Source organism: Micromys minutus (assembly GCF_963924665.1).
Source record: "Micromys minutus genome assembly, chromosome: 16".
NCBI classification, from domain to species: domain Eukaryota; kingdom Metazoa; phylum Chordata; class Mammalia; order Rodentia; family Muridae; genus Micromys; species Micromys minutus.
Window position 1 is genome coordinate 43,192,060 of NC_137985.1, and position 26,618 is coordinate 43,218,677.

Sequence of the window (26,618 nt, forward strand, 5' to 3'; positions counted from 1 at the left end):
GGTCAAGGTGGAGCTCTACCCTCCACATGAGACAAGGGGGGTAAATGTTTAAATTTCTTGAAATTTTATTTTTATTTCTGTGTATGAATGTTCTTCTTGTGGCTATATACCACACTATGCAGGGGCCAGAAGTGGAATTATAGACTATCATGAGGCACCATATAGGTGTTAAAATCGAACTGGGTCCTCCAGAAGAGCAGCAGTGCTCTCAACTGCTGATCTAACTCTCCAGGCCCAATACTTTAAAACTTTTCTTGTAAACACCAAAACAAAAAAAAAGAAAAAAAAAAAAAAAAAGCAGACACCAGATTACACAGTAATGTTTTGCTTAAATCACAAAACACACTCATGGTAAAATACATAAAGAGTTTATTGTATCAGCTGTCTTCTAATAGTAGACTGATATTTTAATAATTAAATCAAAATAAAAACTGAAAATTTTCAGTGCTGCAAAACCGAATTAAGACAGCACAGCTATTCACACTGAGATATATTTTCTGTCATATAATCACTTAGTTATACTAAGAAATAATTATAAAAATAGGTAAAAATTTAATGAAAATATTTTTTTATTGTAGGTTAGGAATTCTTGCTCATGTCAACAGACTGTCGGACATCTGCCACTGCTTCAGGCACACGAACAGTCATATTGTCCATAGCCTTGGTCAGACAAATTTGGCAGCCCAACCGCGACCTGCAAGGAAATGAAGAGGACTCCGTTTAGTGCTGGATACGTATCACCAGCCTGCAGTTGCTGAAGATATTTCTAGACTTTTTTGCCTGAAGAAATTGCTAATCTTTTAAGTTTTTGTTAGGCCACAGAGGGCAGCACCGCCCACGCCATCTAGCTGATGTCATACCCTCTACAGGGCAGCAGCAGGTCAGCATCACACAACCTGCTAGGCCAAAGCTTCGTGAAGCTATAGTGTGTCACCAAAACTTCTATTTTGTGGGATCACTGACAGGCAGAAAAACAACCTGAAGGTGTGAAGGCACACATAAAAACTGACTTAGCAAGCTAAGGAAACAAGTCTTCAACTCCCAGACAAACAAAATCATATACTAAAGGCAGATCCGGAGTCCAGGGCCATCCTCAGCTACACAGCAAGTAAAAAGAGGCTGAGTTAGGATATGAGATCCTGCCTCAAACAGTAACTACAAAAGCCTTTAAGACAAGGATCAAATTGGAATAAAAGGCAAGAATGCATTTCCCCCTTATTTTAACATCTCTGACATCAAGGTCTATCTCAAAGCTAATGGCATCTTAAAGTCACTGCCCCAATGTAAGGAGGCAGCTGTCTCATAGCTGCACCGCATACGAGTGTCCCAACTGTGCGAGTATATTGACTCCAAAGGTGTTACATTTTCTAACCCTTTCAAAGTAACTCCAAAAGGACTGTAAAACCTAAATTACCAGCAACAGAGGAATATGGCAGATGCACATCTGTAATCTATTATGGGAAGAAAGACCATCACTCCATTTCCTTCTTTCTTTCACAGATTGCTGTAAATCATGCTTCCCTTGGATGGTTTGTTTCCAACAAATAGTACATATATATGGTTATGTGTAAATAACTTTTCAAATGCACACAATATAGTAAGTGAAAAGATAATACAGTGCATATTTTAATCAACAGCACTTTTCTCTTAGAAATACAAAAAAGTGATGTGTTAAGGTAGGTTGGCAGCACAAGCCTGTCATCTCAGTTACTTAGGAGGCTGAGACAAGAAGACTGCAGATTGAGGGCCAGCCTGAGCTAAGGAGTAAGTTAAATTCTAGCCTGGATTGAAATTCAATCCAGTCTCAAAATAAGAAAGTAAATACAGGGCGGGATATAGCTTCATGTGAAGTACTTGGTGTGAAGTACTTGCCTAGCATGTGCAAGACCCTGGGCTCAATTCCTAATACTGGAAAAAAGGTTAATCTTCTAACCAGTCTCTGACAATGCATGTTATGAAGGCACTGGCTTCATTAATAGATTCATCAAATATTTATTCAATGCATAATGGTAAAATTTTCTACTACTAAATGTCAGTGGGTATACTACTAAATGCCAGTGATTATTCTACTAAATCTCAATGGGAATACTACTGTAGATTAGTGGGTATACATGGAAAACTTAGTTCATTATTTTCTTATTAACATTAGTTACATGTTGGGCACAGGAGAGGTATTTATAGGAAAGAACAAGCTTCAGAGCCAAACAGGCCAATGGTTCAAAATCAGCACTAGCAGAATTTTTAAAGGCAACTTTCTATCATTTCCTAGTCTGATCATCAAGATGGAGAAAACAAGGTTTGCTTGTAGGGCTGCTGACAAGACTCACTGTCAATGTCAACAGTATGAAGTGAACTTTCAATCAGACAGATGAGAGACAACTCACTGATAATTAGCATGTGAGGCTTTGAAGGATGGGTAAGACTGAACATTTATAAGAGGCAAAATAACTTGAGAAGAGCATTTAAGGCCATGGCAACAGACACAGGCTCAAAGGAGCATCTGAGCTGAGTGAGGAAGGAGCTTCAGTTTTGCTGACAAGAGAAGCAATGGGTTAGGGTGTGGCTCAGTGACAGACACATGCCTCATGTCTAAAAGTCTTGAATTCAATCCCCAGTGCCTTCTCTGAGAAAGAGAAAATTTATACGGAGAACCATAGTTTAAAAGTAGCCAGGGTAACACACACATAGTGAGGCACCACTAGGGGGTCCTAGAATGAGAAAGCCAGGTAAACCAGAGGGAGTTTTGATGATGGGAGGAAAAACAGCCCATCTCTCATCAGCAGTTCTTTGTAGAACTAGAAACAGTCTTGACAATACTCAAGTGTGCACTGAGCTCTATCTGCAAGAGAACAGAAAGGCGATGGAGACGACCTTACGCAATGCTCATATGAGTCAGACAAGGCTACCCCATACGAAACTACGAATGTGCACAGTGAAACCTGCCGGTGAGGCGCAGCAGAGCACTGCAGGTACAGTGATGGAGAGCAGGCACACTGAGGACAGAGCTCTGGCCGGGCAGCCGGCACAATGAGCTCTCAGTCTCTCTCCCCTCAGTCTCACCTCCATAAGGCTGGAGACAGCTGTATAGAAGGGTATCTGACCACACCAGGAACCCCAAGATCGTGTCATTTGCTGGAAAAACCTGTTTCTAGTTGTGGTGTGACTCAGCACTAGGATACACCTTTAATCCAAGAGCTTTTTGTTTATTGTAAACAGGATTAAATAAAGTCAGCCATAGGTTAAGAGGCAGAGCAAGCAACAGTTGACAGGGAGTAAACATAGGAAATAACCATAAAGTGTAAGTAGAAGTCAGGATGATGGATAGACACAGGAAGTTGAGGGAAGGGACATTGAGTTTGAAGGGGTTTTTAGGCAGTGTGGAAGAGCTACGTTTTGGGTTATCTGTGGAAGAAGAGCAGCTGGGTGCTTTCTCTGCCGCTTGCATAGCAAGCTTTCAGCCCAGCATTGATTGGCTCCCATTAGTAAAATCAAACATTTGAGATTTTGTTAAAAACAGTATTTGTCACAAACAAGGGGTGCCATTTGTAACCATTTGGTTTTTCTCTATGTCTGCCCCCGTTCCTGAATAATGACACAGATTATTTATTTATGAGTGAATGCCTAGGCCTTAAGCTAGGGTTGTTCCCAACTAGCTCATAATTCAATTAACCCATTCATACTATTCTGTCTGCCACATAGCTCATTACTGCTCCTCGGTTTCATATGTCTGACGTACTCTGTCCTTGATGGTGAGTCTCTGTCCCAGAGATCCTATTTCTTCCCTGAAGTCCCACCTCCACCTTCCTGCCTTTGTTATAAACCATCAGCTTTTTAATAAGACAATCAGAGAGGGAGCATTTACAAAATATAATATAGTTATGTGAATGATACCAAAGTCCAGTCTGCATTTAACTCTCTGCCATCACAGAAATCAGCATTTGAATATTACAAAGACAATCTGTAAGGGGTGGTTCTGATGATAAGGTCCTATTTCCCAATTGGTTCTTGACTGATCAAAAAAGATGCCAGGGTTCAATTGCTGGGCTGAAGAGGCAGGAATTCCAGGTCCCTGTAGGAGGAGGTGGAGAGATGCCGAGAAAGGAAGGAAGATTTTACCATGCTTTGGAGGGAGAAAAGGTGACCAGCCAGGTGAGATCTCAGATTAGAAATGCAACTAAGCAGAGAGCAGTTTAAGAGGTGCTGAGCTAAGAGTATTGGGAAGGGCACAGTCGCTGAGGGAGATCAGAAGCACCTAGCAATTGGGCCAGTAAGGTAGGTTGAAACTGAGGTCCATGTGTGTGTCTGTGTTGTTTATCCAAGGATCCAATACTCTCTGAGCGTGGCTGGTAGTATGGTCTTCCTGGAGTTTAGAGTGGGGTAGTACGAACTACACGCTACAACAATTTTTACGCAGTACATAATAATATTATCCTAACATGGGTGACTGACAGGGCACTTTGTCTAGCGTGGGCAAGGCCCTGAGCACTGAAAACTAAGCAGAACAAAAAAAAGAGAGATGAACTATAAAAGGAAGAAACCAAAGTTAATAAGCTATTATCACTGTGATTTATTAAAATTTATCCTTACAATATAAAAATGAATTCTTGTAAGCTAATAAAGTTTTTAAAAAATTATTCATTAAGGTAGCAAAATACAGTTAAACAAAACCCACTCTCAGTAAGTAATAAGTCTCCTTAATTATGCCTTGAGACGGTAAACCAAGGAGTGGTCTTCCTGACTGTGAGACAGGATAATTAACAAATAGTGTCACTAATGCCACCTGCTATCCTGGTGCTCTCAGTGCTTAAGAAAGACTCTACCTACTAATTAATAACCTCTGATTAATTTCTTTAATATACACTTAGAAAAAGAACTAATCACCTTAACATAATTACTACTATATATTAAGTTTCTTTGAAAACTCAATTCTCTCAAACAGGTAAAAATCTTCACTATAATTTTGTTCAATTATCAAATCTGTCCTTCAAGAAAACTATTAAAAAGCATTCCATTTAATTCCATCCTTTTAAATTGTGACAAATATTAATTCCTGGCATAAATAGACTAAAAAAGATATATTATTATTTAGAAATTATTACTACCAATTAATTCTTTGACTTGTAAAAGGGAAGCTTCATGGAGGCTGAGTGTGGACCGTGAACAAGAAATATCCCCAGAGGACGTTCAGACTATAACTTGTTTTGTACCCACAAGGACACTTCTACTCATGGGTATGATCTTAGATCCAAGAGAGTATTAATGCAGATTTTTCCAGGTTGTTGGTAATAGTGAAGCAGCTTTAAAACCTTACCTGACAGGTCATGTTTTATGCCTCGTGTCTGTAATCTAAGCATGCTTGCATGTGAGGCTACCCTGACCAATAGTTATAATCCTGTCCTTCAAACAACAAACCAACAAAATCTACTTACCTGTTTGTTAGTCCAAAAGCCAGGTCAAGCATGTCATTCTCTTCATCAGTAATGGCATCTAACTTCTCATATATATGATCCTCAAAGATAAGGTGACAGGTGGAGCAAGCCAGAGTTCCCTCACACGCACCTGTAAAAGCAGCAGAAGGTGAACATACCATCATGGCAGCAGTGCACACCTGGCTACTGCAAAATGTGTCCGAGTTTAGCAGCTACAATGCTAAAAAGGGCTGGAATACTGAATACTCCTGAGTCACAGACAGGCCCTCCCATCCTCACACACTGTCGAAGTCAAGAGTACCTCACAACGGTTTTGAAAAGACTATGTGAGGAGACAATGAAGGCCATACAGTTCTAATGTTAAAATGTATACACATTCATAACTGAGGCACACAGACACGTAAAGATGTGTTCTGAAACACATAGAGCGATGATGTATATGTCTGGAGAGCTCAAAACAACTGATAAGGACTTGCATTATACAAGAGAAAACATCTACTCTACACCTAAATAAAATTAATTACTCTTTTCTCTCTCCTCTAAATAATTAGGCTTAACCAAAAAAGATGTTTTAAGAAGCACCACAGATTCAAATACTGTGACTATTTGTGTTCCACATTTAGATTACATTTATTCTATATCTGTGTGTTGTGTATGTATATGCACACGTAAACATGCATATTACAGAGTGAATGTGGAAGTCAGAGGACAACTTGTGAGTTAGTTCTCTCCTCCTATGATGTGGGGGTCTCAATGACCAAACTCTGATTACCAGATTGGTTACAAGTGCCTTTACTTGCTGAGCCATCTTGCCAGTCCCTTATAAACTCAATTTTCAACATTAATGTAACAGTCATTTACTCAGTTCTTATTATGACCCAGGTACTCCACAAAAAGAACTAACAAAATCATGTCATCCAGTCAAATGAAGGCAGAATCTGCTGAGAAATAGCCTCAGACTTCATTTGGAAATCTCACAAAGCAGCACTGTTGGATGTAGATGATAAAGGTACACTGTATAGAAATATGAAATTTCCACTTTCCACTTATAGAACTTGAGTGCTGCTAATAGGATGTTTGTTGTATGAAAATCTTGTATTAAGGTCATTTTGTCCACTTATGATGCTGATAAGATGAAGCTGGCCACCCACCCATACCTAACCCCTTTCTTAACCAAAACCTAGAATACAGCTATGCTGGGAGTTACATATTGAAAATATGAATTATGAATAAAGACTGTTTAAAGAATGATCTAGCTCTCTCTCTCTGCCTGCCTGCCTTGTGGGGCTCTGCCTGCTTGCCCTGTGGGACTGAGCATCTGCTAGATCCTTGGACTTCACAACTGCTGGCAGTCATTTTAAGGGATTGGACTACAGAGTGTAAGTCACCAATAAATACCTCACTATATAGAGACTATTCATAAGTTCTGTGACTCTAGAGAACTCTGACTAATACACTGTCAATACTTGATTTTTTTAAGTCTTGATAGTATGCATTAAAATCTTACTATTTACAATGATCAGAAAGTAACATGGAGAGTGTTGTTGACGGAAGTAGGGAGAAGGCTGTAATGGCGGCTGTGGCTGAAGTTGTGGTGAGTACCACCGTCTTCACGCAGGTACCCGAGGATGGCGCGGAAGCCAGGCCCTTGACGGCCGAGGAGCTGGCGGCTCAGAAGCGAGAGCAGAGACTGCGCAAGTTCCGTGAGCTGCATCTTAAGCGGAACGAAGCTCGTAAGTTAAATCACCAGGAAGTTGTGGAAGAAGACAAAAGACTTAAGTTGCCTGCAAACTGGGAAGCCAAGAAAGCACGCTTGGAGTGGGAGCTCCAGGAAGAAGAAAAGAAAAAGGTGTGTGCAGCTCGAGGGGAAGACTATGAGAAGGTGAAGCTTCTGGAGATCAGTGCGGAGGATGCTGAGAGGTGGGAAAGGAGGAAGAAGAAGAAGAATCCTGACTTGGGGTTTTCAGATTATGCTGCTGCCCGGTTACGCCAGTATCACCGGCTGACCAAGCAGATCAAACCCGACATGGAAAGCTATGAGCGACAGAGAGAAAAGCATGGAGATTTTTTCCCGACATCCAACAGTCTTCTCCATGGGACGAATGTGCCTTCTTCAGAGGAAATTGACAGGATGGTTTTAGATCTGGAGAAGCAAATTGAAAAGCGAGACAAATACAGTCGGAGGCGTCCATACAATGATGATGCTGACATCAACTACATTAATGAGAGGAATGCCAAGTTCAACAAGAAAGCAGAGAGGTTCTACGGGAAGTACACGGCTGAGATCAAGCAGAACCTGGAGAGAGGAACAGCAGTGTGAGCCTCCCCTCATGAGCAGTACCGAAGCTGGGAAGGGATCGGAGGAGGCTTCTGCCTGTGAATTCAAACTTCACATGTGACCAGTTTGTTTACTTACCCCTTCTCCCTACCAGGCCTTTGAAATAAATACCCTTTCTCACCTCTGCCACATGCATATGTCCACATTTTCGTGCTTGGATAGACTATGTATTTCTTGTAGTGAGTGATGTTTTGTAAAAATCTTATTTGTATAAATCCTAATTATTATTTTTCTATGTATTTTAAATGTGCACAATCATGTAACCTTTGAATTATTGGGGCACAGATGGTTGTGTACACAGGTACAGTCACTGTTGCTTTGAGTGTTGTTAGGAAGTAGAAGCTACAGCCGGGCTTTGGGACTAAGGAAAGAACTAAGAAGCAGAGGCTGTCAAGACAGATGCTCCTGGAGTTCTGGCACTGCCTGTCTGGGACTGGAGTTGGAGGTTGTGGCTGTAAGCCCTGAACACTCCCTTTTTAAAAGAACAATAAAATGCTTTGGAATAGAAAAAAAAAAGTAACATGGAAATGGTCAGTTTTCTTGGTGGGTAAAGATTAAACAATGATTTTTTAACTACCAAAAAAAAAAGAATGATCTAGCATATCAAAAATACATTAGTAAGCATAACAGCTGACAGAAATACTGATTACTATAAACACTAGGATCTCTTATCTTGAATAGTCATAAAACAGGCATTTGAAAACTACAAAAGAAAAAAGTTTGAAATGATAGGCTAGGTCAAGTTAATCACAGATGTGTAACTGCCCCCAAGTGGCGGGATACTGAAACACGCGATACTGAAAAGCTGATCTATCAACAGACAAGTTGGTAGAAAGAATATTTATGTATTGTATTGCTTCCCAAGTTTACAACTGTCCACTTTGATTTACTTACTTCCTCATTCCCTCATACTCAGTAAGTTATGTATTGAGAGTGACTGTGTGGCCTTCCAGAGTCCAACTGAAGAGGACACAGGAGTGAATACATGCATTATGGAAATGTGGCAAACCTATGGTGTGAGGCTAATACACAGATACTTGATAAATACAGAATAGTAAGTCGGCATTTGTGGGATGAGAGAGAGAAGATGGTACCTTGGCAGAGGGAAAAGTGCACAGGAAGTCTTGAAGGTGGTGATTTGGTGTGAGTTCAAGGTTTACACTAGGAATAACAATGAGAAGTGGGGGAGGGGAAGAGCAGAGGAACGCATAGCACCGGGTAGCCTTTCAGACCAATGAGGAATACGGGTTTAGTTTAATCTTAAATGCAATGGCACGTCCTTTATGGTTTTACTCAGAGAACTGATGCAGCTGATGTCAGATGATCACCCAGCTTCAAGGCTCAGATTGGAAGCAGGTTGACAGGTCCAGTGGCTTTGCAGAGCCAAGTGGAGCCAAAAGGAGATTCTGGAGGCTTGAGAGGAGGTGCTGATGGGTTGGGTGTACCAGGAAAAATCCTGCTCAGTTTTCAGCCTGCAGTAGCCGGACAGTGTTCATTATGAATACAGGAAATGCTGGAGGAAAGACTGCTTTAGGGGAAGGGCGAAGGCTGTTTTAAGAACATGATTTTTACCAGCAACATGGCTCAGCAGATAAGGACAACTGTTGCCAAGCTTCATTGATGACTTGAGATTTATGCTCACAATGTACATGGTGGAAAAGAACTAACTCCTATAACCTGTCTCCAGCCCCCCACATACATATTATAGCAAGTGTGGGCTATACTCACACACAAATATTATAAACCTGTTGTGGAGGAGATAAGTACATGTTTTAAAAATCATGTAATTGAGTTTTAAACACCTTTCAGGTTTCAAAAAAAAAAAAAAAAAAAAAACAAACAATAAAAAACCAGTAAAGTAGGGAGCTCAGAGGAGAGCACTGAATCAAAGATACACAGTTGATCTCTATCAGAAAGTAGGAGGACTTATGGTCACAGATGGATAAGATTACATGGGTAGATGCTGCAGAAACTATGGACGTGGTCAGCCACCACGTGAGGAGCTCAGTGGGTGTTGCTGTTCGTGGAAACCTTTAGGAGGCACAGCCTTGCTGAAGAAGCTGACTCAGGCTTTCGGTCTGTAATCCCACCACTTCCAGTTCCCCCTCTGCTCTCTCCTTCAAATGTATGGTTGAAGATTGTGATCTGTTAGCTTCCTACCAAGACCACCTGCTGCCGGTTCTCCCTCATTGCTATGGACTTTCTATATGGAACCTTATGCAAACCAAGATAAACTCCCTCTTCTGTGAGTCACTTTTGGTCAAGGGAGTTTTATCACAACAGAAAAGATCCTGATACACTTGGGTTGACTCATTTGATCTTTGTAGCAACTGTGTGGAGTTAATACTAACTAGTATTAGCTCCATTCTATTGGAGACAGGACAAGATAAGAAGTTAGGGCCCTAACCCAAAGTCACAGACTGAGTGACAGAGAGCAAACAAGCTAGGCAGAAAGCCCTAGTCATCCACACTAACAGGGGAAGCATTGTTTTAACTTTGACTCATAGTATGAATTTAATTTTACATCAACACTTTATAAAATAAATATTTCACAGTAAAACCTTTGCAAAAGATGTTGTTCTTCTTTTTTAATTTAATTGATTAGCTTCTCTAAGATGCTTGTTTGAAGCTAATATGCTCGAGCTGGAATACAGAGTGCTTGCTTAGCATACATGGTGCTTTAGGCTTACTCTCCAGCCTGACAGAAGTCAGGCATGGTGGCTCATGCACTCAGAGATGAAAAAGGAAGATTAGGAGTTCAAGGCCAGCCTCAGATGCATAATTTCAAGACCAGCAAGGATACCATAGGTCAGACGTTTTATCACAGAAATAGAAAAATAACAAATAGAGTAGAAGGACTTTTGTAACAAAACAACTCTGTTCTGGAGTTTAATTCTTAACTCTTCCAGAATTGTCTTATACAACTGCACAGCCTTATAGTCTATGACTATACATCAGTTCTCTGTTGACAGACAGTTGGTTTTGCTAACCTTTTCTGTTAGAGACATCCAGAACAAGAGTCTCTTCCTAAAAGTGAAACTGAGTCTACAGAGAAAATGACAAAAATAGCCCTGCCTGGTTATAGCTTCCATTAACTTGAGAACATTTAGGGCTGAAAACACAGTTGCTTTTGCATGTTCTCAAAGTGTGCTAACAGACTCTACATATAGATGTAGGTCTACAGCATGCCAAAGAACACTGTCATACAGTTTTTAACCTGGCCTAACATCTTTTGGCTAGTTCCAGGACAGACAGGGCTACAGAGAGAAACTTTGTTCAAAAACCAAACAAAAAGGGTGTCTAATAAATCTAACTCATGGGTCTCCTTATTTACAATTTAAATTGGCAGCTTTTTGTTTGTTTTTCCAAATAAGGTCCTTATATTGCTCTTTATGTATCTTGAATGTCTTTTTCTGTGAACACTACATATACCACAATGTGAAAATGTGAGGGATAGGAACTCACCCTGCTCCCAGCCTTGTTGGGTTTGCTGCTCACTGGTGGTCATTGCTGCTATTTCCAGTCATTGTTCTAGACAAATCCTCTAAAGCTTGTATTCCTCAGTATGTGAATCTGGCCAGGTAAATGACTGGCCAGGGGCTTACATGTCTGGTGCCAAGAGGCTCAGGTTGCTAGGTGAATCCTTCAATAACCAAGCAATGTGTGTCTTAGTCTCACTCCTGCTTGTAAGAGACCTCACTGTCAGCCAGATGTGGGAGAGAAGTAGAGTCTCTGGGTCTTCTGGATCCCAGAGCTGCTCAAAGCCTACTATGAGTATCTCACGCTGCACGCGTTCCACTCATTGTGTAGCTGGCTCCTGTTCACTCACCCCAGCTGGTATCACAAACCAATAAAGCTGCTCATTTTATGTGAATGCTCTATAGACAATGCTCCACCAGCAACCTGCAAGAAGGATCAAAGAACTCCCTAGACTGAGCAAGCAAGGAAAACAGTGATCATATTCTGGGAAGGGGCATCTCTGAGCACTTCAGACCCAGGCTGCCTTCCATAGTCACACAGAGACAGTTTTCACCAACACTAGAAATTACAGGGCTGCTGCTTTCCAAGGATGCTGCAGATCTGTCGGGTAAGAACAGACACTACTGCTCTTGCCAAACTTAGTACATGACAAGCCCTTCACTGCTGTATCCTGAACAACACAGTGAGGGCAGAACTGTTACTATGCGTATTCTCCAGAGGGGGAAAATGGGCACAAAGTTCCAGTAGCATAGACAATGTTGGTTTGAGAATCTGTCTGATCCCAGAGTTCAGAGTTCAGTCTCAATTACTGTTCAGCACAGTAGCACCCAAAGTGAAAGCTTCAGCAAAGCTTAATTAAAAGTGCAGTGTAGCTAGGCTTGGTGGCACATGCCTATGACCCAGCCTTTTAGAATTCACTAAGGATAGGGATGCTACTTCTAACAAGAAAAACTATAACATGCATTAACATGGAGGCAGACTTAATACGTAATGAGAAATGGAGAAGGAAAGAACTAGCAATAGTTCTTACAGTGGGAAGTAAACCATGCCCTGAAGTAACATAGTAAGGCTTGAGAGGTATGGGCAATTGGCTCTATGAGTTCAAAACCAGCAGGACAACCAGAGCTATGTAGACAAACCCCATCTTAAACCCTCCTCCAAATAAAAAAATAAATAAAATAAAAAGATTTAGTTCTTTATATAAAAAAAAAAACAAGCATCCACTTGATTTAAAATAACCTTATAATATAGTACCAGTAACTGTCTGGTTTGTGTAACTATAAACTGTACACCCAAGGCTGTATAAAGTGTCTTGAACAAAAAGGAATTACAGATGGGAAGCTGTAAGGAGCCTTGCTCTAGATGGTGCTTTTTAAATCTAGCATGCACCATGCAAATCATGAAGTGGCTCGTTACACACTGCTAGGCTGACAGACCAGCTCATCTGGTAAAGGCTGAGTTTAGTCCTCAGGACCCACATGGTAGAAAAAAAGGAAAGAACTGAGTCCACCAAGTTGTCCTCTGACCTTCACATATATGATACAAGCAAGCCCACACATAAAATATGTACATGTGTGTGCATGCACCAACAAAATAGTAAATAAAGTAAAACATCTCTGGCTAGACTTTCTGAGCCCAAAAATCTGTAATTCCCAGATGAAAAAGATGGCAATGAGCCAAAGAACCCTCAGAAAAGAACCATTTAGACAGAGCCAGTGCTTGCCCGAAGTGTAGCATGGAGGGGTGGGAACACCAGCTTTGTACATGGGACTTGATAATATGGTAGAAGTACAGAGAAACAAAAACCTCTACACACAACTTTTCTTAGAATCCACTACCCATTCTGAGAAGGTACGATAGCACTTAAAATTAAATTATAATGACTCAATACTGCTGCGCTATAGTATTTATGACCTGACGCTTATCTGCTCAGGCTTACAGCAAATAGGCCATGGGCCACAACAGACCTGAGCCAAGTGGCTATTTGAGTTCCTTTTTTTTTTTTTTTAAGTGTATATGTGAGTACGTCTCTGGTTTGGGTGTGTGCCATATGTGTGCAAGTGTTGAAAAGACAGAAGAGGGTGTAGGATCCCGGGAGCCAGAGTCAGAGGCAATAAGCCAACTGAACTAAGTGCTGGGAACAGAACTCAGAAAAAGCAGTGTGTGGTTTGAATCACCGAGCCATCTCTCCAGCCTCTACTCTAATAATCTACCAAAAATAAAATAAAATAGCATGTCCTAAATCATAATATTTCCTTAGAACGTCATAGTTTAAAATCAAAAAACAAAAACAAAACCTGTAACGTATTCGGAAGGTTACCTGGGAAGTTTGAGGAGCACTTACCAAATCCATCGATATCTAGGTTATTTTCAATCACAACATCGAGCAGAGAGTCACCAACTTTCCCCTTGGTTGTTAGCGTTTCACCATCTCGGTTCTTGAAGTGAACTGTTATCTTATCTTCTGAGCTGGGAAAGGAAGCAGCATTTCAGTATTTTTAGTAATTTCAAATTATAACTTATGGGCTAGGGAGATCGTTCACTGGATAAAGGCTCTTGTCACAAAAACCTGACCACCTAAGTTGGATCCCTGGAACCAACTCCAAGACGTGGTCATCTGAGCTTCAGTGCCATGGGCGCCCACACACATTATCAATACACACATTATCAATATACACTGTGGTCATCTAAGCTCCAGTGCCATGGGCTCGCGCACACACACACGCGCGCGCGCGCGCGCACACACACACACACACACACATCATCATCATCATCATCATCATCATCATCATCATCATCATCAATACACACATCATCAATACACTGTGGTCACCTGAGCTCCAGTGCCAAGGGCACCCACACGCACATCATCATCAATACACTCACACAACAGTGTCAAATGAAAGAAAAATTAAATCACTACTTAACCTGCAAGGCCAAATTAATGAACATACATTCATATAGAAGAAGATGGCACAGACTGAGGATCTATCCATCTACCCACCTAGGACAAGCTCTAGCACCAGAAAGCACATGAAAACTACCTTCCTGACCCAGTAACCTTGTGGGGATGTAGAGTCTGTCTTCCCACAGGTCACAGGTGTGTGGAAACACTCAACAATCATTACCACCCAGAAGTCTGCTGGGTTTTCTTATGATAGCAACAGTGATTCTAGTTGGTTTCTGTGCCAGAGATTAACCCCAGACCCTCACACATGCTGAGCACATACTTGACCACCACACTACACCTCAGTTCAGGGAACCTATTTTGCTTCCATAAGCTCTTAGAAAAACAATGTGTCTGTGACCATGGCCCTAAGAGACAAGTTCAAGGTGTTTGTGGTCAGCTTTACAAAAAGCAAGTCATTCCATTAGCCACAGGTTCACTACTGTGCAAGTGTCTGCTCAGTGAGAATTTGACCCCAAGAGGTGGCTGTTTTACTCTTTTTTGAGTCTTTGAACATTTCATTTTTAGTCCACATGGTGTATTCAAAATTCAACAGAACAGAACCCTTGAAGAATGCACACCTCTGTGTGTGTTTTTGCTGTTACCTATCATCTAGTTAAGCCTAAATTGCTTTCCTTTCTACCAAACAGCATAAAAATGTGGGAAGCGAACCTTACACTAGTACCTGAAGCTTTCCCCTCCATTACCAACACTTAGAAGATGTAGACTTACAATAAGTAACTGTAATTTTGTCACTACCAATAAATAGATGGCAATACCCACCCCCTACCTCCTGTCCCATTACCCCCATCTCAATAAAAGCCAACTTCACTAGTATTAAAACCCAGAAATAAGTAATTCCACGGTTACAAATATCTTTCAGAAGCACAAATCCAATCCTTACATTTCACAAAGAGGTCAGATGAACGCTCCTCCCACGTCAGATAATGCTGTGTTAGTGTGGCCCTGGACAGAAGTATTCCTGCTGACTTGAAAGGCCCGATAGAAATGCATCTTAAAATATCAGTGAAAATTTTCATCATTCTGCACAATGCATGAATTTTAAATTCTAATATTTTTTAAATTAAAATATTAAAATGTGTGTCTATGCCTTCAAAAAAGGGTCTATGCCACAAACTTCCTTTAATTGGTCGTGGGAGAGGCCTTTAAAAACAAACAAGTGCCTTTACTTGCCAGAACCTCAGAGCACAGGAAAGGAGCTCTCTTGCATGGCTCCAGTCAGAGTCAGGGGAATGCTCTTCTTTGCCTTAGTTGCAGCCCAGCCTCTGTAAAACAAGTGTCCTCACACCTGAGGATATGTGATGATAAACTACCCGACAGCTATTTTCTTTTTCAGGGTAAAAGCCCTCGAGGCTGAGGTTCTCTAAAATCACAAATTCAAAAAGGATTTAAGAGGCAAAGATTTGAGCCAGCTAGACCATGTAGTGTGTGTATGTGTTTGTGTATATGTATGTGAGAGTGTGTGTGTGTGTGCAAGCACACATATGCATAATTGTTTAGCTTTTAAAACTTGAAAAACCAGCTGGGACTGTCTCATATGCAATGTGAATCGAATGCTAAGACTTGGACAGATGCCTGGAAACTAAGCTACAGTAAATAGGATGTTTATGGAATTATGAAAAGCCAGGGGCCTAAGAATTGCTGTTCTAGAACACACAAGAGCTAAACTCACAGCAAAAGAATTTCAAATCACTTTTACATCAGCGTCTTGTAAAGACATTTATCTTACAGTTTGACAATGTATAAAATGTCTAAAGCATGGTAGAGCTCAAACACGGACCTGCAACTTTTATTTAAAGCCCAAGTTATTTTTGCTGCTAGGAACCTGAACTACCACTTGTTGGGGGTATGTAGTCAAATGCTAAATCCTGGTCCCCAAGATCTGGTCGCAGGCCAATGAGCACATTCTCATGTACACCAAATGATGTTGTATAAACTGTGTTTGCCAATCTTCTCTGTCTGGTTAAATAAAAGGGGCTACAGCCAATTACTGGGGAGAATAAGGGTAGACAGGGTGCTCGGGACAAGAGGGGAAGAGAATGGGAGAAGAGGAGAAAGACAAGAGGCCAGCATGAGAGGAGATGGAGAGCATGTGGCCAGGAGAAGGTGTATCCTGAGGTCAGGCTGATGGAGCAAAACAGGAGCCCGAGGAAGACTCAAACGGCAAGTAATCTGGGGAGCACAGCTAGAAATTAGCTAGTCTAGAATATAGAAAAATAGATTGGGGATAATCGTACAGTAATTCTGCTAAACTGGTTAAATAAATCCATGGGACTCAGTCTTGATTATTAGGGAGCTGGATAGGTCATATTAAGAACTAATAGAGTTAATTAATAACATTTACAACAACTGCTATGTACTAAAGCAGTGATTTCACTTTCGGGGTGGAAACAACCCTTTCACAGTGATCATGTGACAGATATCTTGTACATTAGATATTTATATTATGATTCATAATAGTAGCAACTTATGAAGTAACAACAAAAATAATTTTATGGTTGGGGTCACCACAATATGAAGAACTAAATTAAAAGGCTGCAGCATCAGGAAGATTGACACTGTACTAAAGGTATGCAACCCCAGTTAACAAATGCTAAGATTAGCAACTGATTTGCTAAGGACAAGGAAGAAAGCACAAATAAGACTAGAAAGCTAATTCTTCAAGTGAAAGAGCAGAGAACCTAAGAGCCAGAAAGACCAGCTTCCAGTCTTGCTTCTAACAGCACTGTTACAGGGAAACCACTCCTCTATGCAGGTAAAACAGAGTAGTGACTCTATTGATTAAAGCATCAAGGTATTTTGTTTATTAGTTTTACAGAATCCTCCTTATCCCAGGCTAAGTTCCAATACTCCAATAGCCAAGGATGGCCTTATACTTTTGATCCTCCCAAGTGCTGGAATTACAAGTATGTGTCACCACGCCCAATGTATGTGCAGTCAGAGATCAAGCAGGGCTTCACACATGCTACGAAAGTACTCTACTACTGAGCTACATCCTCGGAATAAACTTTTTAAAAAACATATATTATTTATTTAATGCATATGAATACACTTTGCTCTCTTCAGACACACCAGAAGAGGGCATCAGATCCCATTACAGATGGCTGTGAGCCACCATATGGTTGCTGTGAATTGAACTCGGGACCTCTGGAAGAGCAGTCAGTGCTCTTAACCGCTGAGCCATCTCTCCAGCCCTGGATAAACTGTTTCTAAAAAATCGAGAGAAGCAGTTAAAACAGAGGAAGTTTATGGAAATACTTTATCCCTTCAAACACTGAACACATGTATTTAACTAGAGTTAACTTCTGTCCACTCTCAATGACCGATCAATTGTACAGACCTTCCCACCCCACCCCCTGCCATGTACACAGAGCCCTTTCTAAGAACTAGGTAAGATTTCGAGGAGTGCAATACATGGAATTCTCCTAAACCTCACTCACTAATTAAACAGCCACTGCTCAACCCTGGCAGACGCATTAACAAGGCCCCGTAGGTCACCCCAGGCTTAATAGAGAAAAACTGTGTTTCTCAACTTTCCTAATGCTGTGATCCTTTCAATACTGTGTTATTGTGCCCCCCCAACCATAAAATTATTTTCATTGCTACTTCATAACTGCAGTTTTGCTACTGTTATAAATTGTAAATATCTGTGTTTTCTGATGGCCTTAGGCCAACTCTGTGAAAGGATTATTTTACCCCACAAAGGTGTCTCCACCCTCAGGATGAGAATCACTGCAGTAAAGAACAGCCGTTACCCCTTGACTACATAGCCTGGGGCACTAGCAAGGGAAGAGGAGCAGCCTGTGGCTCTTGAGTCAGAAGTAAAGAGCGGCCAGAGGGCCCTGCTTCCATCAACAGCAACACAAGAAGACAGACTGTCACCTAAATAGTAGGCACACCCATTGTGTTCAATATGTGTCACAGCTTAAATCCAGAAAGCATCCACTACAGAAATCAAGACATCCATAGTTGAAGAGTTGGAGAGGTCAGGAGAAATAGGACTGAATATTCCTCACAATTTCCCTCTCACTTCATGCAAAGTATCTGTGCACACATTCTCATCTCCCGCTATACTCTGCTCTGGAGTCAAACAGAAGTTTTCTGGAGAAGCCGTTTCTGTGTTGAATATTCTGCAGACACCAGTCACAAACATTTGTGGTCGTGAAGAGATGAGTGCCACTGATCTAGAGACAGCCAAAGTCACCTTGGGTTAAGGCCCTTAATGGCCATGTATCAGACACTATTGCTGAGCTTCGTGTTGACCAGGTAAAGAAGTTTGGGCCGTGTTATTCTAACAGACCCTCGGCTTCCAATCCAAACGCTATATACATAAGTTAGCTTTAAAACCCTATGACCCACTTGGCGCCCCATCAATATATTTGCCAAGTACGTTGATCTGTGACTTTCTTTGGGGCTGTGACTACAAAAGCTGAGCTATATTCTTCCATTGAGTAACGTGCAACTCGGGGAAACTTTTAATCTGTGTTTTCAGACCAAAACCACGCATGTTTCACTTTGAAGAAACATCATCTCTTCCCTCCGAAGCAACAGATACGTTTTGTATTGACACTGACATTATATCATTCTCACCTTGTCCCTACACTCAGAAACCTGTAGGTAAATCTTCCCTTTAGTTAAACCTAAAGGGACCGTGCCTTTGAGAACAAATATAACCAACATCAATCTTCCACCTGTGGTGAAGGTGGTGGGGATCTTTCAGCTCTCAACATTTACCACGGAATTCTCTACACTATGACCCCCAGAACTGTAGCTAAGAGGCAGCTGCCTACTGAGCCCTCACTTTCAATAAGGTGCACGACCAACGTTACCTGCACGGAGTCATTTATCCCTTAAATCCTCCTCTAAGGGCTATGCTGTTATCCTAGGTCAACAGGGAGTGAAGTGAAACCAGTGCGAATGTAAACCCTACCGTATCACTCCCACTAGGCAGACGCTCCTAACCCTTTCTAGCTGAAGTCAGCACAAAGGACCGGCACAAAGCAACCGCAACCGCGAGGTTGACCAGAACAACCCCACCGGGGAAGTCCCGAAGCCAGCCAGCGCCCGACACCGCCCGGGCCAGACCGGGAACTCTAGCGTCACGGGAAGAGCAGCTCTCTGGCGCCGGCCAGCAACCCGGAGGCGAGGCGGAAGGGAGCCACGGGCGGAAACGCAGGCCGCGGGGACGACGGGACTCACCACCCGCCGCTGCACCTCACCTGCTCCGCGCGGGCGCAGACACGCTCAGCGGCCGGCCTGGTCCGGCCTCTGCACGCGTGCAGGGACTCGGGGTCCACGGAGGGATGGCAGTTCCCGCTCGGGTCCCACAGACCAGCAACCGACGGCGGTCCAGGCCACGGAAGGCGACGGAGGCGCAGGCGGCGCGCAGGAGTCGGGCGCCCGAAACGGCCGCCATAACCCTGTCGGAAGGTTCCGGGTCTCGCGGGGTCCTGCGCAGTGCTGAGGGTCCTGAGGGTCCCGTAGGTCCCGCGTGTCCCGCTGCGAGAGGGCCACAGTCCGGCGAGCGCCCAGCGAGTCCTATAACCCGCCGCTGCGCCCCGCCCCGCCGCTGCCACGCCTCCGCGGGGCGGGGCCGAGCTCGGTTCCAGGGATCTGGTTAAGAGTTCACCTTGAACTTTTTCTACAGTCAGCTCTGTGCTCTGGAGCAGTTACTTATCAAGGACTGACCAGAAAGCCACCAGGTTAATTTTGCCTTTTGCAAATTATTGCCGTTTCCAACACTTTATAGAGTACACGTCACAGCAAAGGGGACCCTAGGTTTTTCCTACACAGGACAGCAGAGTATATACAAAGTTTAAAAATGTCAATAGGCATTTTTTTTTATGAAGAGAGGCATAAGTAAAAATGTAAGCCATCTCCTAATAATTTGTTATTTAGGGCTGCCGAAGAAAGGAGGTAATAACGGTCATCCTGAGCTGACGAACTTGAGTATTTAAAACCCTGAAACTTAACAGGAAACTTTTTTTTAATGAATAATTCTTTCAACGGACTTCAAAACGTAGAAGACCTTATTTTAAACCGCACGTTGTCATTGCTGGTAAGTTTTTGAAAGAGTTTTTGAGGTCAGATATCCAACCTCCAAACCCAAGCCCTCTGTTGATCAGAGAACTTGGATAAATTACTCCTGGAGGATGCGAGTTTCCATGACTCACAGATAAGCTCACACTCAGGGACACTGTGGAGGTTAGGGGGATTAGTGCAAGGAACTGCGTCACAAACCATGAGCAATAAATACATCATCTTCAGCATTCCTGATAAGGTGCTGAAGGGCAGAAACACATGTTGCAAACAAACTGAAGACAGTAAGATTACTTAATTATTCAAACTGGGGTTGGAGACATAGCTAGGAAGTAAAGAATTCTGTTCGGAGAAGCTGGGTTCAGTTCTCAGAAACCACAGAGTTCACAGTTCTCTGTAACTCCAGTTCCAGGGGATCTGAAACTTTCTCCTGGCCTCCTCTGCCACAGGCACATGTACGGTACACATACGTGCATATATGTAGCTGTAAATATTAAATAAAAAGTTCTGTATCACCTTGACATCAACCTACATATATATGTTTAGGCAAACCCAGACATTTGGGAGGAGGCTGGTATTCCTCTAGAGGCCGGGGACATGGCTCACCAATTAGAGCACTTCTTGCATTTGTAAAGGATCTCATTTTGTTTCCCAGCTGAAACTCAAAGTTTCACAGTAATCCTCTGCCCTCGGGCTTCCACATGCACCCTCTGACATGTGGCATACACATACCTACACACAGGTATTTTTAAATAACAATATTTAAAAATTAAGAGGTGCAAACTGGCCCAAGTGTTAAAGACAATTGCTGTTCTTCCAGAATTCAGTTTTCAGCGCTCATAGTCAGATAGCTCATGCAGACCCAGACCTGCCTCATTCTGACCCCATGAATACACATTCACAGCTAAAGAAAATAAAATATGTTTTTAAATGAATATTTAAAATAGTGTATGCCTGTATAAAGTCTCTCGAGAGAGTATATGAATATTGAACCTGCAGGGTATAGACATAATTACCTTAGTCTTTGGGCTAAAATAATTTTTAAAACTCAGGTTAGAAAGGGGTCAAGAAATCCTGAAGAAGGCTTTTGTGGTTTTTCAGTCCTAAATCCAAAGTGTTCATGAGATGAATGAACCGTAGGAGAGCTGGGCAATGCATGCATTCCTTCACATCCCTTCTCGGTCCTCCTGCAGAAGAACAAGCGCTCCTTGAGACAGTGTCTCAGTCAGGGTTTCTATTCCTGCACAAGCATCATGACCACGAAGCAAGCTAGGGAGGAAAGGGTTCATTCAGCTTACACTTCCATATCGCTGTTCATCACCAAAGGAAGTCAGGACTGGAACTCAAGCAGGTCAGGAAGCAGGAGCTGATGCAGAGGCCATGGAGGGATGTCACTTACTGGCTTACTTCCCCTGGCTTGCTCAGCCTGCTTTCTTATAGAACCCAGGTCTACCAGCCCAGGGATGGCACCACCCACAATGGGCAGGGCCCTCCCTCCTTGATCACTAGTTGAGAAAATGCCTTACAGCTGGATCTCATGGAGGCATTTTCTCAACTGAGGCTCCTTTCTCTGTGATAACTCCAGCTTGTGTCAAGTTGACACAAAACCAGCCAGTACAGACAGTATTCTGCTTTTTAGGGCGTACAGAAGGGAGCTGAGCAGTTTTATCTTAGTAGTCCGATATATCAAGGCTTCAGTTAGGCATTCAAGAATATGCCGATGTTCCCGGATAACTCGCTATCAGCATTAGAATTCATGAAGCATCTTCCTAGAGATCAAGGATGGGAATTGTTCCCTAGACTTTGAAAGGTAGGTGAGGTCATGCTAAGGACTGAAGATACGGACATTCAGCAAAATTCCAGAAGTGGGAAACATGCTGGTTGTGGACACGGATAAAGCAACATGGACTCATTGCAGACTTGCTGTTACCCATGTGTCACTTTGTCTACGGTGCCACCCCTCCATTTTCCACACATGTCAAATCCACCAGTATCTTAACATTCTTGTTATTATAACAAAACAACGCGAAGTGAGTGGATTATAAAGAACTGACTGAATTAAATAAGTCTAAACTGGAAGCTGGAGAGATGGTAGTTAACAGCACTGGCTGTTCTTCCAAAGGTCTCAAGTTTAATTCCCAGCACCTACATAATGGCTTTCAACCGTCAATAAGTGTAGTCTCATGGAATCCAGTGCCCTCTTCTGGTGTGCGGACATACATGCAGACAAAACACCCTATTAAAAATAGTTTTTAAAAAATAAATCATCCTAAGCTTATCTCCTCAAACACTTATCATTTGTATGATGAGAACTATAAAGATCCATCCAACCTTTCGAAATGTAGAGTGGGAAATTGTTATCTACAGCCACCTCCCAATGGAAGAGCACACCAGGCCTGACTTAAACATTACTTATGTGTGTCCATATATCCGTATATAAAAGCATTGCATGAAATCTCATCAGTACTATGGTTTGTGTATTAAGAAAAAAACTGTAATTTGGAGAGATAACTCAGATAGCTAAGAATGCATGCTACTCTTACAGCGGACCTGAATTTGGTTCCTAGCACCCATGTTGGAGAGTTAACAATGGCCTCTTATATTATTAATTCTAAGGGATCCAATGCCCTCTTCAGGTCTCACACTTTGGAGACTGGGTAGTCCAAATTTAAGATGCCGCAGGTTTCTGTGCAGTGGGAACTTAACCTCTGCATCTGAGGTGACACTTTGTGGCTGTGTCCTCCCATCAAAGAAAGTGTCAAAGCCAAAAGGCCTACCTAGTTCTATTAGCCTTTTTTAAAGATTTATTTACTTTATGTATATTTGAGCACACTGTAGCTGTCTTCAGACAGACCAGAAGAGGGCATCAGAAAGTTGCGAGTCACCATGTGGTGGCTGGGGATTGAACTCAGGACCTCTAGAACAGCCAGTGCTCTTAACCACTGAGTGATCTCTCCAGCCCCTATTAGCCTTTTCTGTAGAGTTATCAATCCCATCTGTCGGGCAAAGTCTCCATCTCTTCCTGGCAGCCCCCCACCCACCCTTTAACAAGTCTTCTGTTGGCAATTAAACTCCAACATGGGTTTTGGAAGGAACATGTTATGTAACCCCAGCACTTCACCCCATCTTTTCCATCACGTCAATCCCATTCCTCCGAATGGATTACATCCTCTTGCACTCAATACCTACAATACCTTCTTTATTGTCATGGCACATGTTTCAAATGGGATGATGCTTATTATAAACTGTGTGGTATAGAGTATACAAAGTTGTAACAGTTCTGTGGTTCCTTTGTTCTGGGATCCATGGCACTTTTAGTTCTGTTACACACAATGCGTGTGGCCTCTTTAGACAGAATCCTCCCAACTCCATCTCATTTGCCTTCATGTCTCCAGTACTTGGCACGGTGTTCTGAACACAGAATACACTTAACAACGCCATTGTTAGGAACTGTGCTAGGAACTGTGAGCAACCCTGTATCCTGGGAAAATGCTAGTTAGCAAAAGGAAAGGCATTCCATTTCCTGTTCTCTGATGTTCTAGATGAGAAACCTAAGGCCCACGGTAGTAGCAGATATCCTTGGTCCCAAGTCTAGGACATTAGTCAAAGAATGATAGCTTTTAACTTTATATTCAATAGTAAACACTTAAAATTCTACATGGACCGTGAAATTTAGGGATAAGGCAGGGATCCAAAGAAACTAAGTAATAAGGGTACAGGAGAGGACTCGAGAATCTCACTCAGAAGGGGAAATAAAATAGTCATTGGAGGTGGAAAGAGGGAACAGGGTGGGAGATGGGGATCAGCTATGGGTAGGGGGCTGAAGAGGGTTGGGAAGAGAACAGAAATGGGTAGAGGCATCTCTAGGACTACCTAGAGGCCTGGGGCAGGGGAGGCTCCCAGGAGTCTCTGGGGGTGAGACTCCTAGTAGCTGGGGATATAGAGATTGAAGTGGCCACCTCCTGTAGCCAGGCAGGACTTCCAGTGGAGGGAGGGGGACATCAACCCACCCACAAAACCTTTGTTCCAAAATTTGTCCTGCCTACAAGATGCACAGGGATAAAGTTGAAGCAAACTGAGAAAACACACAACCAATGACTGGCCCAACTCGAGACCCATCCCACGTGAGAGAGACAACCCCTGACACTATTAATGATGCTCTGTTATGGTTGTAAAGAGGAACCTAGCAAACTGCCTCCTGAGAGGCTTCATCCAGCAGGATGGAAACAGATGCAGAGACCATTAGCCAAAAATTAGGCAGGGTGGGAGTCTTGTGGGAAAGTGGGAGACAGACTGAGTGAGGCAGAGGGATCAAAGGCACCACAAGAAGATCTACAGAGCCAAGTAATCTAGACCCAAGGAGGCTCTCAAAGAATGAACCACCAACCAAGGAGCAAACAGTGGCTGGACCTAGCATGTTTTATAGCAGATGTGCAGATTGGTCTTGATATGGGTTCCTTGACAAATGGAGCTGGGGCTGTCTCCGATTCTGCCATTGGATCTCCTCCTAGCTGGATTGCCTGGTTGGGTCTCAGTGGGAGAAAATGTGCTTAGTCATGCTGTGACTTGATGAGTGGCGTGATGTGATGGTTTGTACATGCTTAGTCATGGTTTGACTTGATGGGTGGTGTGATGTGATGGTTTATATATGGTTAGCCCAGAGAGTGGCACTATTTTGAGGTGTGGCCTTGTTGGAATAGGTGTGTCACTGTGGCTGTGGGCTTTTAGACCCTCATCCTAGGTTCCTAGTCTTTTCCTAGCAGCCTTCAAATAGAGATGTAGAACGCTCAGCTCTGCCTGAACCATGCCTGTCTGGATGCTGCCATGCTCCCACCTGGATGATGATGGACTGAACCTGTGAGCCACCCCAATTAAATGTTGCCCTTATAGGAGTTGCTTTGGTAGTGGTGTCTGTTCACAGCAAAGACAAGTTGGTACCGGGGACTGGGGTATTGCTGTGGAAGGCCTGACTTTCAGAAGAATGTGGATTGGGGGCTGTTGGATTTGGGAAGCAGAGGAATTCTTTAAGTAGGGCTTGATGGGCCAACCTAATAGGAATATAGAAAACTTTGTTGTTGAGAGTGATTTGCATTGTATAGACCTGGCCCATGTGGTTTCAGTGGAGAAGAATCTCAGAATGTGATATAGAGTATTTTTGTGGTATCTTGATGAAGAATGCTTTTTGCCCTTATTTGAGGAGTCAACCCAAGGTTAACGTAAAGAGATTTATATTAATTGTATTGACAAAGAAAGTCTCAAAAAAAAAAAAAAAAAAAAAAAAAAAAAGCCCAGCAGAGACTTTGTTCTCTGGTTAAGTGTCATAAAGAGCTTTCTGAACAAGCATAGCAAGGTTAGAAAAGAAAAATATAAAATATATGGTTTGAGTATTAAAGGGGCATCAGGAAGTGAAATGGAGCTGAATCCTGAGTTCAAGGATATTAAATTGAATTAAGAAAGTGGTGATCTTGAGACAAGATTCTACCCAGCTAAGTTTAGGTCCAGGCTTGGTAGTATAGCCTTTAATCCCAGGAGGCAAAGACAAGTAGATCTCTGAGTTCAAGGTCAGTCTAGGACAGAGCAGGTAAAGAAAAGATTAAATCCAGGCATGGTGCACACACCTTTAATCCCAGTGTTTAGGAGACAGGGATGCAGATCTCTGAGTTCAAAGTCAGTCTACAGAGCAAGTTCTAGAACAGCCAAGTTTAGGCAGTGAAGAAGATGGAAAACAGAAAGCTGGTGATAATTTAATAAAACAAGGGGTGTCGCTACCGTCTCTGACCAACAGAAAAGGAGCGACGACACAGCGTTCTTCTCAAAGCGGTTTATTCAGGAACCTTACAGCATGCCAGTGAAAATCTTTCTGTCCCCCTTCTCTCTCTTTCTGTTTCTCTTTTTGTCCTCCCTCCGCCCCCAAGCACAGTCCCTTTATCCTCTCTCAACTCCACCTCCTCAGTCCATGTTGCGTGGCTGCAGTTCATAGGTCCGCGTCATCTGGCCTGATCTCCTGTCAGGAGTGCACCTGCGCAGCTCGCACAGGGGGAGTGGCTAATCTCGGGGACAGGAGGAAGTCAGGTGCTAGTCACAAGACTAGGCCGGAGTCCCAAGCACCATGTTTGGACTGCTGCTACACCCGTTCTCCACAAAAGGGACCATGTTCCAGCCCCAGCAAGCAGTAGAACTTGACAGTTTCGGCCTTGTGGCTCTGGCTGTAGAGTTAAGAATAGAAGGAACTACTAGGACAATTGGTGCTGGTTAGCAAGACCTAAGAAAGTAGCAGTGATTATGAAGAAACCATCATCACTGAGGTGAAGTCTTCTGGGAAGTGTTTTTCTGAGATCACAAAGAAGCTGTGTTCCAGAGTTAG

The 26,618-nt window shown here is 42.6% G+C and overlaps 2 protein-coding genes across 2 annotated transcripts; one reads left to right on the forward strand and one right to left on the reverse strand.

Moving 5' to 3' along the window:
• Nucleotides 1–551: 551 nt before the first annotated feature.
• Nucleotides 552–19,775, reverse strand: FDX1 (ferredoxin 1). The gene is made up of 4 exons (XM_080929892.1): nucleotides 19,435–19,775; nucleotides 13,592–13,716; nucleotides 5,430–5,559; nucleotides 552–694 (listed from the first exon to the last, which is right to left on the reverse strand). Exons 1-4 carry the CDS (start codon nucleotides 19,629–19,631, stop codon nucleotides 580–582), a joined length of 567 nt encoding a protein of 188 aa, XP_080786018.1. The 5' UTR covers nucleotides 19,632–19,775; the 3' UTR covers nucleotides 552–579.
• Nucleotides 6,961–7,749, forward strand: LOC308430836 (pre-mRNA-splicing factor SYF2-like; the record flags this gene model as incomplete). Its single annotated transcript, XM_080930130.1, has 1 exon — nucleotides 6,961–7,749. The coding sequence occupies one exon, from the start codon at nucleotides 6,961–6,963 to the stop codon at nucleotides 7,747–7,749; it is 789 nt and encodes a 262-aa protein (XP_080786256.1).
• Nucleotides 19,776–26,618: the final 6,843 nt, after the last annotated feature.

Excerpts from the sequence above, each read along its gene's own strand:
- FDX1 (XM_080929892.1), bottom strand. The coding sequence starts at position 19,631 with ATGGCGGCCGTTTCGGGCGCCCGACTCCTGCGCGCCGCCTGCGCCTCC. Across the intron at positions 5,560-13,591 it reads CCTAGATATCGATGGATTTG|GTGCGTGTGAGGGAACTCTG; the intron begins GTAAGTGCTCCT and ends CTGCTTTTACAG. Across the intron at positions 695-5,429 it reads GCTTTTGGACTAACAAACAG|GTCGCGGTTGGGCTGCCAAA; the intron begins GTAAGTAGATTT and ends ATTTCCTTGCAG.